Source organism: Chiloscyllium punctatum, chromosome 6 (genome assembly GCF_047496795.1).
Source record: "Chiloscyllium punctatum isolate Juve2018m chromosome 6, sChiPun1.3, whole genome shotgun sequence".
NCBI classification, from domain to species: Eukaryota; Metazoa; Chordata; class Chondrichthyes; order Orectolobiformes; family Hemiscylliidae; genus Chiloscyllium; species Chiloscyllium punctatum.
Genome location: NC_092744.1, coordinates 3,590,304 through 3,604,746, shown reverse-complemented (window position 1 = coordinate 3,604,746; position 14,443 = coordinate 3,590,304). Strand labels below are relative to the sequence as shown.

Below are 14,443 nucleotides of genomic sequence, written 5' to 3'. Positions count from 1 at the left end.
GATCTATAAAATCTTGAGGAGCATGGACAGAATAAACAGACAAGGTCTTTTCCCTGGGGTGGGGGAGTCCAGAACTAGACAGCATAGGTTCAGGGTGAGAGGGAAAAGATATAAAAGGGACCTAAGGGGCAACTTTTTCACACAGAGGGTGGTACGTGTATGAAATGAGCTGCCAGAGGATGTGGTGGAGGCTTAAAGTGCATCTGGATGGATATGAGTGGGAGGGGTTTAGAGGGATATGGGTCAAGTGCTAGCAAATGGGCCTAGATTGAGCTGGGATATCAGGTTGGCATGGACGAGTTAGACCGAACGGTCTGTTTCCATGCAGTATCTCTCTAAGACTGGCCATCTATTGGTCCTGAATCTTGCCATCCTGACAGGGACATGCTGATCCTGAACTCTGATCAACAGGCCTTTAAAGGATATGCCAGATACAGATTTACCCTCAATCCACCCCCAATCTAGTTTTTCCAGTTCATGCCTAACACTGCTGTAATTATCCTTCCCCCTATTTAGTGCTTTCACGCAAGGATCAGTGTAAAGGTCATGGAGAAGCATGAAAACAAGGAAGAGGATTTTAAAATCAAGATGTTTCTTAAATGTAGACTAGCATGGAATAAAATTAATGGGCGAAGAACAATGGGTAAAAAGTGATTGTGAATTGACCTTGGTGTGAGCTTGGCTGTGAACAGTGGACTTCTCAATGAGTTGGAGAGATAACCTGCTAATATGGTGACCAGCAGGGGAATCTGGACAAGGTCATTGAATCAACTAGCAGTTTGGGGAGAATAGGATCGAGAGAGTGTGCGATTGAACCCATGTTCAGGATGAGCTCAGCAAAGGCTTCAGGGAATATTGGAGAGAAACTAAAGGCAGGTGCAGTTTCAGTGCTGGGATAAGGATCGAGGGGGAAGCATGAGAGGAAGTTTGGCCTGGTGAATTAGTGATAGGAAGAAGAGGCAGTTGATTGGTGGTCTCCAAAACAGATGAGGATAAATTACCATATATTATTGTATATAGGTCGAATTTTGAAGACATTTTAAAATCTGAAATTAGGGGTCAATTTATACACGAGATATTCTTTGAGGAGATGAATATTTATCCAAAATAAATGGGAAATCTACCTTCCCGGTCCCTGATGCTGGAACGTTCCCTGTAATATGTTTGGGCCGCAGTAAACCGTGGGTAACTGAAACCGACTCTGCAGATACGGCGGTCACCCTGTACTGTCGTACCATTACAGTAATTCTGAACACATGGAGTAGAGTGTGTGAGAGCTGTCAGACTGGAAGACCTGGAACGGAGCACTGTCACCAGGAGACTGGAAAGCTGGAGTGGAGTGCAACTGCTCAGCATATTGACTCATAAACGTTGATCTGTAACTGTGAAGAACTAGAGTTGACTTATACACGAGATATATGGAAAATACAAGATTTTCTGGCCAAAATAAAGGGTTGACTTAAACATGTGATTGACCTATACATGGGTAATTATGGTTCTTCCCTTAAAGGGTGTGAATCAGAGGGATTCACTCCTCCAGTGTGCATTGGATGCTGGAACCTCTAATAAATTTGAGGAGGAGTTAAACATTTTTAATTGGCAATGGGTTGAAAGATTATGGAGAGCAGGCAGAAAACTAATCATGAGGCTGAAATGTGATCGGTCATGATCATAGTAAAAGGCACAGAAGGTTCAAAGGGGCTGAATAGCCATCTCCTGCTCCTCCTTCTTATGTTCTTACCTTCTAAACTTCGCAAAGAAGTTTGAGATCCTTGTTGGAGGTGAGCAAAGGGGAGACTGAGAAGAAACTGCTAACACTGAGTCAATACTGACACATTAAAACAAATAACAGGATGAAAATACTGACTGGGTCACCCTTAATTCCTTGGGGTCCTTGTGGTCCTGGTTGACCAGGTATTCCATCCTTTCCTTGCCTTCCTGTATTCCCTTGCAAACCACAGTCACCTTTGTCCCCTTTTGAACCTTGGCCACCCCCGATTCCTGGGTCACCGTCCAAGCCTGGTGGTCCTCTAAATCCTGAGGATCCCGGAGAACCCTAAAAGGTTGTGGATCAGAAAATAGAAACAACATTGAATTAGCCAGTTTTTTATACTAGTTTACAGTCAGGAAAGTTTTGGCACTTTAAATGCTGTTAGGAAAACAAAAGTCATTAATTCCTCTGTTTCGTTTCCAGAAGTTTGGTATTTTAATTTTAAATTTAATTTTATGATTCAATAGTCTTCAGAGTTAGAGTTAATGCTCACTCAACCTCTCTTCATAAGACAAGCCCTCCAATCCAGGCTGCATCCTGGTAAATCTCCTCTGCACCCTCTCTAAAGCATCTACATCCTTCCTATAATGAGGTAACCAGAACTGGACACAATATTCCAAGTGTGGTCTAACCAGGGTTTTATAGAGCTGCAGCAAAACCTAGAACATAGAACATTACAGCGCAGTATAGGCCCTTTGGCCCTCGATTTTGCGCTGATTTGTGGAACCAATCAGAAGCCCATCGATCCTACACTATTCCATTCTCGTCCATTAGCCTATCCAATGACCATTTAAATGCCTGTAACGTCGGCAGGTCTACCACTGTTGCAGGCAGAAGTGGGTACTGCAAATGCTGGAGATCAGAGTCAAGATTAGTGTGGTGCTGGAAAAGCACAGCAGGTCAGGCAGTATCCGAGGAGCAGGAAAATCGACATTTCAGGCAAAAGCCCTTCATCAAGAACTGTTGCAGGCAGTGCTTTCCACGCCCCTACTACTCTCTGAGTAAAGAAACTACCTCTGATATCTGTCCTATATCTACCACCCCTCAATTTAAAGCTATGTCCCCTTGTGCTAGCCATCACCATCGAGGAAAAAGACTCTCACTGTCCACCCTATCTAATCCACTGATTATCTTCTATCTCAATTAAGTTACCTCTCAACCACCTTCTCTCTAATGAAAACAGCCTCAAGTCCCTCAGCTTTACCTCATAAGACCTTCCCTCCATACCAGGCAACATCCCAGTAAATCTCCGCTGCACCCTTTCCAAAGCTTCGCAGCTCTTAAACTCAATCCCCTGCTAATGAAAGCCAAAACATCATACACCTTCTTAACAACCCTATCAACTTGGGTGGCAACTTTGAGGGATCTATGTACATGGACCCCCAAGATCCTGCTGTTCCTCCACACTGCCAAGAATCTTGTCTTCAACCCTGCATTCAAATTTGACTTTTGAAAATGAATCACTTCACATTTATCCAGGTTGAACTCCATTTGCCACTTCTCAGCCCAGCTGTGTATCCTGTCAATGTCATGTTGCAGCCTGCAACAGCCCTCGACACTATCTACAACAGCACTGACCTTTGTGTCATCGGCAAACTTACTAAACCACCCTTCCACTTCTTCATCCAAGTCATTTATAAAAACCAGAAAGAGCAGAGGCCTAAGAACAGATCCCTGTGGGACATCACTGGTCACTGACCTCCAAGCAGAGTACTTTCCATCCTCTACCACTTACTGTCTTCTTTTGGCCAGCCAATTCTGCATCCAGGGAGCCAAAAAGATGTGCAGGTTAGGTGAATTAGCCATGCTAAATTGCCCATAGCGTCAGATGCATTAGTCAGGGGTAAGTGTAGGGTGAGTTGCTCTTTGGAGGGTCGGTATGGATTTGTTGGGCTCAAGGGCCTGTTTCCATACTGTGGGGATTCTAATCTTCTAATCATGGAGAGGTGAAAAATGTGTTGCTGGAAAAGCGCAGCAGGCCAGGCAGCATCAAAGGAGCAGGAGAATCGACGTTTTGGGCATAAGCCCTTCTTCAGGAATCTCCTGCTCCTTTGATGCTGCCTGGCCTGCTGCGGCTTTCCCAGTAACACATTTTCCAGCTCTGGTCTCCAGCATCTGCAGTCCTCACTTTCTGCTAATCATGGAGAGGGTTAATGCTGAGGGATGGTCAGGGAGTAGACAGCCTATATCCTCTATTTTTTTCATGGACAAGAGGCCAGTGTTGTTTCCCTTTAAAAACACTATGAACAGTGTTTGCTGCAGCCCTCTCCCTCACATGCTGAGTCACCTACTCCACCCAGTCTGAGTGTGCTCGCGGCTATGTTTGGATGATGGAAGGTGACAATGAGTGCTCCCCTTCACGTGCCGTCTACCTTCAGCCTGACTGTGTTGGTGAGAGTCGAGAGTCTGGTGCTGGAAAAGCACATATTCCTTATTCGGGCTTGTGCCCGAAACGTTGATTCTCCTGCTCCTCAGATGCTGCCTGACCTGCTGTGCTTTTCCAGCACCACACTCTCAACTCTAATCTCCAGCATCTGCAGTCCTCACTTTTGCCTGTGTTAGTGAGACCTCAGTTCTCCCTATCTCCTTCCTAGAACCCCATCGGACTTACACATCCCCAAGTTTTTAACCTAGATTCGCCTGCACTTGCCTACTTTCCCACCCTGACCTTAGCATGTGGGGGAGCATGCCTAGTATCGTCTACCCTTCCCTGATGCTTCTGCCCATGGATTTTTAAAAAAATGCTTATTCATTTTGTGGGATATGGGTGCCGCTGGCTGGTCCAGTATTTTATTGCTCATTCCTAGTTGCCCTTGCGAAGATGCCTTCTTAAATCGCTGCAGTCCACCTGCTGTTGGTTGACCCACAATGCCATGAGGGAGGGAATTCCAGGATTTTGACATTTGCACACGAGGGAGCCAAACATTAGGGATGCTGAAAGAGGAGGGACAGTGAAGGAATGGCAATATATTTCAGGATGGTGAGTGGCTTGGAAGGAAACTTGAAGTAGTGGTATTCCCATATATCTGCTGCCCTTGTCCTTCTGGATGGAAGTAATCCTGGGTTTGGAAGGTGCTTTCTGATCTTGTGAATTTGGTGAATTTCTGCAGTGCATCTTGTAGATAGTACACACTGCAGCTACTGAGCATCAGTGGGGGAGGGAGTGGATGCCTGTGGATGTGGTGTGGTCTAGTGTGCTGCTTTGTCCTGGCTGGTGGAAAGCTTCTTGAGTGTTGTTGGGGCTGCAGCCATCCAGACAAATGGATGGTATGGTGGTTCAGTGCTTAGCACTGCTGCGTAACAAGATCAGGGACTTGGATTCGATTCCAGCCTTTAGCAACTGTCTGTGTGGAGTTTGTTGACTCTCCCCATGTCTGCATGGGTTTCCTCTGGGTGAACGAGTTTACTCCCACAGTCCAAAGCTGTGCAGATTAGGTGGATTGGCCATGGGAAATACAAGATTATAGGGATAGGAGGTGGGTCTGGATCAGATTCTCTTCAGAGGGTCAGTGAGAACTCAATGGGCCGAATTGCATCTTTCCATGCATTAGGGATTCCTTGGATGGCCAGCCCTCCTACCTTATACCTTTTCTAGCACTGCTTTAAAGGCCAGTTGGTTCTTCTATAACATGATGATGGTTCCTGCACAACCCCGCCTTATAGGAAAATCACGCTTTAGAAACAGTGCTTAAAGTGTTGGTGCTGTAATCACATTTAAAGAGGACATGAGGGCAACACATGTTGTAAAAGTTCACGCTGTAGAAACATCATCTCCAATTCGTCAATTATGTTACCGTGAATTTGCGTTGACGAAATGCATGTTATAACAGAACAACCCGCATCCTAACCTTGCAAATCCTGCCATCCCCATTTCATAACTGCACTGCGGCCTTCCCAGTTCCATGAACTAAACTGCAGTGTACTGCTGTCGAGCCTTTACCATGGAAGTTGCTGACACATGCAAAGGTGTGATATTGGTGCAGCACCCTGCCATTCACACCATTGGCTGAGGACTGCTGAGCAGCAGATGGTTTTTTAAAACTCAGCTAATTGGTATGGCATAGCAAGGCAAGGCAATTAGGTGCTTAGTGAGTGAGCACTAAGAAAGCAAATCAACAATTCTGAAATGCAGTGAGATGACATCACATTGTGATGGTAAGGAGATCTACATCTTACTCTCTGTGCAGTTAATTATCAACTAGCAAGTAGAGTGTCAGTTAGACAGATAATCAGCTCTGATGAAGAGTCATACTTTACTTTTATATCTGTCTGTTAATCAGTCTACTGGTCAGCCAGTCAAAAATGTACATAATATAATAGTATTCCAGGTAATCAGATAACCCAGACTGCAGATTTAAGTCTCAGATGTCAAGAAGTTATACATAGTTAATTGTTAATAAACTCCTAGATATTTGTCTCAATAAGCACCTGACTTTTTGTGGTGTATGTTACCTGGACACACTTGTATAGCAGGCTGCAGAACAGTATGAGCAGAAAGCCAAGAGAAACTCTTCACCCTGCAGGGACGATCTAATGTTCACTAATCTTTGCAGGTATTGAATAGGGATAACCATTGGTGGGGAGAAGGGGAAGAGTGATGGTATAGGGGAAATGAAAAAAAACCACTTACCTGGGAACCTGTTCTTCCAAATTGACCTGAAGGACCAGGAATTCCTTTTGGGCCTGGTAATGCCTCCCTGCCTATAGTAGAAACAAAGCAAGGCATGTGTAACACAGGCAGGGACATTATAAAAGTAAGGCATTTGTAGCACAGGCAGGGACATTATAAAAGCTTTTGAAATGTTCAGATTTTGCTATTCTTAGAAATCAGAAAGATGATAAATACTAATTTTGATGAAGCTTTGTAATATTTTATTATTTGGGAACTTGGAATCTAAAGTAAAGGTGTTTGATTTTAGTTCTGTGGTTCTGTGGAGGTGGCCTTTTTAAAAGAAAATCTCAAAGTTATTCTTAAGAGTTGAAAGCAGCATTTCTGAGACAGCTTAAGCTAAATAACCAGCGAGGCTACCTGATGTGATAATTGCTGAAGTGTTTGCTAAGTTAAGTTTTTAACAACCTACAGAAAGAGAGGCCAGCAGCCACAAGCACCTGCAGAAGGGCAGTTTAATTTGGTTAGTCTCTAGGCCATCAGATCTGGAAAGAGGTCTTAAACCGGTTCAGCGGTCTAAGTCAACGGGTGCAGAAAAAGCAATGAGCGCTTCTTGCAGTTCAGTGATGGAAAATCAGTGAGTTGGCCGATCTTTGTATCTCTGGGAGAGATGAGGAGATACAAATCTTGTAAACATGTAATAAATTGCAGAAAGGAAACACATGTGATCTCATCAGTTGAGTAAGGTTCTTCTGATACTTGAAAAAAGATATTGCTGAGAAAAAGTGTTGACTCTTCCTTTTACCTGTTTATGAAAGATCCTTTGGCATAGTCATAAATAATTTATTTGCGTAAGAAATCTATGTTCTTTTGTTCCAAGTATGTAGGAATATAGGAGTTGGGACGTCATGTTGAGGTTGAACAGGATGTTGGTGAGGCCTCTGGAACACACTGCTCAGTTCTGGTCACCCAGTTATAGGAAGGTTATTCTTAAGTTGGAGAGGGTTCAGAACAGATTTATCAGGATGTTGCCGGTTAGGGAAGGTTTGAGTTTTAAAGAAATATAGAAACATTGAATATAGAAGGCGGCCATTTGGCCATGCATCACGATCATGGCTCATTGTCCATCTCTATAGCCTAATCCTGCTTTCTCCCCATAACCCTTGATCCCATTCGTCCCAAGTATTATATCTGGCTGCCTCTTGAATATAGGCTGTGACATTTTTCACTGGAGCATAGGAGGTTGAGAAGTGACCTTATAGAGGTTTATAAAATAATGAGAGATATAGATAGAGTTAATACTAGTTGTCTTTTCCCAAGGATAGGGGATTTTAAGACTAGGGGCCACACTGTTAAGGTGAAAGGAGAGAGATTGACAGGCAAATGTTTTACAGAGGGTGGTTCACTGGTGAACTTTCTGAGGAAGTGGTGGATGTGGGTGCAATTATAACAGTTAAAAGACATATGGATAAGTACATGCATGGGCAAGGTTTGGAGGGATATGGGTCAGGAGCAGGTGGGTGGGACTAGATTAGTTTGGGATTATGTTCGGCATGGACTAATTGGACCAAAGGGTCTGTTTCCGAGCTGTATGACTCCATGACTATGATTCTATAAATACATTGACAGCCTATTGTGAGTACGGCCGATGACTGAACATCATAGTAACCAAACTGCAAAAATAAAACTTCTGAACTATCAATCTAAGTTTCTTTTTGGATCAAGAGTTGTCCAATATTACTCTCAGCTGGGATCATAATATTAAAAAAGAGTTAACCAGGATGTAGGAGCAGGAATAGGCCATTCAGCCCATCAGGAATGCTCCACCATTCAATAAAATCAGAGATGGTCTGGTAATCCTTAACTCCACTTTCCTGCCTTTTCTTCACCACACTTGATTCCCTTAATGATTAAAAGCCAGTGTACCTTGGCCTTGTTAAGATTTGCATATTTGTAATAGGTATTTTTCTCCATCTTTTATTTTTGAATAGCAAATGATGGGAAAGGGAATTGATGAATGGCTCAGACTCCATTTTTCAATGGGAGTCACTTGGGAAATGTAGCTTGCATCTTTCATTGACTACATCTTATCAATTCTTGTTTTCCCCATCTCTCTTGCACTAATTATGTCCCTACAACTCATTGTCTTCTTCCTCCTTCCTTATTCTCATTGCTAATTCTTTCACTTTATTTTATACAGTCTATCTCTGAATTCTCCCATTCCCCTTGCATTATTCTAATCAACTACATTCGCTCGCTCCCTCTTGTCCGAAGAGACAAATCAAATGTTTCCTTAAGCTCAGTCTGCTTATCACATACTGGCATCTTCATTGTGTTTGGCTCAGGTCAGCTCTGCAGCTTTCAAAGGTTAGTATACTGGGTTTTTTAAAAAGGTATTCAAATTATGATTTGGAAAGAGAGACCATCACTCTTCCTTTCTCCTCTATTCTTATTCTCACTATTGTAACTTTCACTGATTAGAATACTCAAAATTTCTAATTGTCAACAGAACAATTGATTGTAAACATTATGTTTTCCTCAAAACATAACTTTCCAAATTATAATTAGAAAGGATTTTTTTTTTCCTTTTGTCTTTGGAGTCACAGAGTTATACAGCATGAAACAGACCATTCGGCCCAACTTGTCCATGCCAACCAGGATTCCTAAACTGAGCTAGTCCCATTTGCCTGCATTTGGCCCATATCCCTCTAAACCTTTTCTATTCGGGTACCTGTTCAAATGTCTTTTAAATGTGGCAACTGTACTTGCTTCTACCTCTTCCTCTGGCAACTCATTCCATGTGTGTACCGCCCTCTACATGGAAAAATTGCCACCTCATTTGGCCCTTTTTAAACGTCCCCTCTCACCTTAAACCTATTCCCTCTAATTTTGGGCTTCCCTACTCTGGGGAAAAGACATTGGCTATTCGCCTTATTTATGCCACTCATGATTTTATAAACCTCTATAAGTCACCACTCAGCCTCCTATGTTCCAGGGAAAAAAGTCCCAGCCTTTCCAGTCTCTCCATATAACTCAAGCCCTCCAAACTCAGTAACATCCTTGTCAATCTTTTTTGCAGCCTGTCCAGCTTAATAACATCCCTCCTATAGCAGGGGGACCAGAACCATATGTTTTACCAATGCCTTCTACAGTCACAACATGACATCCCAACTCCTGTACTCAGCGCTCTGACCGATGAAGGCAAGCATGCCGAATGTTTTTGTCATCACCCTGTCTACCTGTTACGCTACTTTCAAAGAACTATGTACCTACACCCCGAAGTTTCTCTGTTCAACATTACTCCCTATGGCACTACCATTAACTGTGTAAGTCCTGCCCTGGTTTGTCTTACCAAAATACAACACCTCACATTTATTTGAATGAAACTCCATCTGTCGTTCCTAAGCCTGTGGCCCAGTTGATCAAGATCCTATTGTACTGTTAGATAGTCTTCTTCATTATCCACTGTAATACCAATTTTGGTGTCAGCTGCAAACTTACTGACCATGTCTCCTATGTTTTCATCAAAATCATTTGCACAAATGATAATCAACAGTGGATCCAGCATCAATCCTTGCAACAGATTACTGGTCATAGGCCTCCAGTCTGAACAACAACCCTCTAACACCCTCCCTCTGTCTCCTACCATCAAACCAATTTTGTATCCAATTGGCTAACTGTCCCTAGATCCCATGTAATCTAACCTTGCTAAACAGTCTGCCATTCTTTCTGAGATTTAGTGGAATTTCTGGAATGTTAAAGGCCCCCTGAGGAGTGTGCTGGAAGGTCATGTACGTTGGGAACTTTAGTGTGTGTAACATCATCGACCTCTTCTCAATTCCACTGCCATTTGTTCCATATCAGATGTAGGCCAACAACAGCCACTGAGGGGATGGAACATTCTTTACAAGCTTTGAGTGTCAATTGAAACTCCCCATCCATGGAGCTCCAATCCCCAGGTATCCCTGATTTCCACTATTCTGTCTACCACAATCACCCACTCCAGACAGCTAGTGTGTCCCAATGAAAGGGCCTGACTTGCCTCCTCATTCAGCTCCAGAACTGATCACTGGAGGGGACAGGGTACATTCCCAACAGTTGCCATGACTCCCATTGGTAGTGCTGGGATCAGATAACTTCCAGCCATTTGATGGGCTGGCGGGTCTCGGAGGCAGAACATCCCCCCAGACTGAGGTGATGATCTCACCCTGAAACAGTTAAGAGCAGAAGACATAGGAGCAGAAATTAGGTCATTCAGCCCATTGAGTCTGTTCCACCATTCAATCATGGCTGATAGGTTTCTCAACCCCATTCTCTGCTTTCTCTCCATGACCCTTGATATCCTTAATACTTTAGAGCCTATCTATCTCAGTCTTAAATATACTCAATCACCTGGCCTCCACAGCCTTCCATGGCAATGAATTCCATAGATTCACCACTCTCTGGTTGAAGACGTTTCTCCTTATCTCCTTTCTAAAAGGAAGGATCAGCAAGGTGGCCTTTGTGTGGAGCTGCAGGAGATGGGTGAGATACTAAACAAGTATTTTGTATCAGTATTTACTGTGAAAAAGGACGTGGAAGATATAGAATGTAGTAAGATAGACAGTGACACCTTGAAAAATGTCCAAATTACAGAGGAGCAAGTGCTGGATGCCTTGAAACGCATAGAAGTGGATAAATTCCCCAGGACCTGATCAGGTGTACTCAAGAACTCCATGGGAAGCTAGAGAAGTGATTGCTGGGCCTCTTGTTGAGATATTTGTATCATTGATAGTCACAGGTGAGGTGCCGGAAGACTGGAAGCTGGCTAACATGGTGCCACTGTTTAAGAAGGGTGGTAAGGACAAGCCAGGGAACTATAGACCAGTGAGCCTGACATTGGTGGGCAAGTTGTTGGAAGGGATCCTGAGGAACAGGATGTATATGTATTTGGAAAGGCAAGGACTGATTAGGGATAGTCAACATGGCTTTGTGTGAGAAATCATGTCTCACAAACTTGGTTCAGTTTTTTGAAGAAGTAACAAAGAGAATTGAGGGCAGAGCCATAGACATGATCCAAATGGACTTCAGTGAGGCGTTTGACAAGGTTCCCCATGGGAGACTGATTAGCAAGGTCAGATCTTGGTCAGGTCAGAGAGAACTATCCATTTGGCTACAGAACTGGCTCAAAGGTAGAAGACAGAGTGTGGTGGTGGAGGGTTGTTTTCAATTTTTATATAAATGATTTGGATATGAGCATAAGAGGTACAGTTAGTAAATTTTCAGATGACACCAAAATTGGAGGTGTAGTGGACAGCGAAGAAGGTTATCTCAGATTACAACGGGATCTTGATCAGATGGGCCAATGGGCTGAGAAGTGGCAGATGGAGTTTAATTTTGCTAAGTGTGAGGTGCTGCATTTTGGGAAAGCAAATCTGAGCATGATTTATACACTTAATGGTAAGGTCCTAGGGAGTGTTGCTGAACAAAGAGACCTTGGAGTGCAGGTTCATATCTCCTTGAAAGTGGGGTCGCAGGTAGATAGAATAGTGAAGAAGGCGTGTGGTATGCTTTCCTTTATTGGTCAGAGTATTGAGTACAGGAGTTGGGAGGTCATGTTGCAGCTGTACAGGACATTGGTTAGGCCACTGTTGGAACATTATGTGCAATTCTGGTCTCCCTCCTATTGGAAGGATGTTGTGAAACTTGAAAGGGTTCAGGAAAGATTTACAAGGATGTTGCTAAGGTTGGAGGATTTGAGCTATAGGGAGAGGTTGAATAGGCTGGGGCTTTTATCCCTGGAGCGTCAGAGGCTGAGGGGTGACCTTATAGACGTTTATAAAATCATGAGAGGCATGAATAGGATAAATAGACAAAGTCGGAAGTGTGGTGCTTGAAAAGCACGGCAGGTCAGGTAGCATCTGAGGAGCAGGAAAATCAACTTTTCGGCAATTTTCGACCCCTAAAGAAGGCTTTTTGCCTGAAACATTGATTCTCCTGCTCCTCAGATGCTGCCTGACCTGCTGTGTTTTTCCAGCACCGCACTCTCGACTCTGCAGTGTTCACTTTCGTCTAAATAGTCAAAGTCTTTTCCCTGGGGTGGGGGAGTCCAGAACTAGGGCATAGGTTCAGGGTGAGAGGGGAAAGGTATAAAATGGACCTAAGGGGCAACCTTTTCAGGCAGAGGGTGGTGCCTGTGTGGAATGGGCTGCCAGAGGAAGTGGTGGAGGCTGGTACAATTACAGCATTTAAAAGACATTTGGATGGGTCTATGAATAGGAAGTGTTTGGAGGGATATGGGCCAGGTGCTGGCAGGTGGGACTAGATTGGGTTGGGATATCTGGTTGGCATGGAGGAGTTGGACCGAAGGGTCTGTTTCTGTGCTGTACATCTCTCTGACTTCTATGACTGTATTCTAAGGCTGTGCCCTCGTGTCCTAGTCTCTCCTACCAATGGAAACACCTTCCCAACATCCACTGTATCCAGGCCATTCCATATTCTGTATATTTCAATTTGATCCCCCCATATCCTTCTGAACTCTATTGAGGATAAACCCAGAGTCCTCAAACGTTCCTCGTATGTTAACCTTTTCAGTCCTGGGGCCATTCTCGTGAACCTCCCCTGAACATTCTAGGGCTAGTCTATCCTTCCTGAGATATAGATTAGATTACTTACAGTGTGGAAACAGGCCCTTCGGTCCAACAAGTCCACACCAACCCTCCGAAGAGTAACCCACCCAGACCCATTCCCCTACATTTACCCCTTCACCTAACGTTACGGGCAATTTAGCATGGTCAATTCACCTAACCTGCACATTTTTGGACTGTGGGAGGAAACCGGAGCACCCGGAGGAAACCCACGCAGATACAGGGAGAATGTGCAAACTCCACACAGACAGTTGCCTGAGGCAGGAATTGAACCCTGGTCTCTGGTGCTGTGAGGCAGCAGTGCTAACCACTGAGCCACCGTGCCACCCAAAAAAACGACATAGTACTCCAAATGTGATCTGACCAGAGCCTTATAGAGCCTCAGAAGTACATCCCTGCTTTTATATTCAAGTCCTTTCAAAATAAATGCCATCATTGCATTTGCCTTCCTAACTACTGAATCAACCTGTAAGTTTACTTTGAGAGAATCTTGGACATGAACTTCCAAGACTCTTTGCACTCCAGATTTCTGAATTTCCTCCCTGTTTAGAAAATAGTCCATGCCTCTATTCTTCCTAACAAAGTGCATGCCCTCACACTTTCCCACATTGTATTCCATCTGCCACTTCTTTGCCCATTCTCCTAACCTGTCCAAATCCTTCTGCATTCTCCTCACATCCTCAATGCTACCTATCCCTCCACCTATCTTTGTATCATCTGCAAACTTAGTCAGTTCCTTCATCTAGATCATTAATGTATAAAGTGAAAAGTTGTGGTCCCAACACTGAGCCTTGTGGGACACCACTTGTCACCGGCTGCCATCCGAGAAGGACCCTTTTATCCCCACTCTCTGCTTTCTGCCAGACAACGAGCTTCTCTCCATGCTAGCACCTTGCCTCTGACACCATAGGCCCTTATCTTACTCAGTAGCCTCTCGTGTGGCACCTTGTCAAAGGCCTTCTTGAAGTCCAGGTAGATAACATCCATTGGCTTTTCTTGGTCGAACCTGTTCGTTACTTCCTCAAAGGAATCTAGCAGATTCATCAGGCATGACCTCCCCTGGATGGAACCATGCTGACTTTGCTCTATTTTACCATGCACTTCCAAGTATTCAGAAATCTCCTTGTTCACAATTGATTTCAGGATCGTACCCACAGCTGAGGTTAGGCTAATCAGTCTAATTTTCCATCTTTTGCTTTAATCTCTTTTCAAACAGGGGTGTCATGTTAGCAATTTTCCAGTCCTCTGGGACCCTCCCTGATTCTAGTGATTCCTAAAAGATCACCACTCACGTCTCCACTCTCTCTTCAGCTATCTCCCTTAGAACTCTGGGGTGTAGTCCATCTGGTCCAGGTGATTATTCCATCTTCAGGCCTTCGGTTTTTCTAGCACCTTCTTCTTGGTGATGGCCAGCATACTCAGCTCTGCAATCTCAAC

At 44.0% G+C, this 14,443-nt stretch overlaps 1 protein-coding gene across 1 annotated transcript in view; it reads right to left on the bottom strand.

Annotated features, from left to right (window-relative positions):
- The window catches only part of LOC140478663 (uncharacterized), a 298,481-nt gene that overhangs the window by 131,967 nt on the left and 152,071 nt on the right, over positions 1–14,443 (bottom strand). The window contains exons 24-25 of the mRNA XM_072571895.1: positions 6,402–6,472; positions 1,868–2,056 (exon numbers count right to left, since the gene is read on the bottom strand). Coding sequence (XP_072427996.1) covers positions 1,868–2,056; positions 6,402–6,472 — 260 coding nt within the window. The remainder of the gene's footprint in view (positions 1–1,867; positions 2,057–6,401; positions 6,473–14,443) is intronic.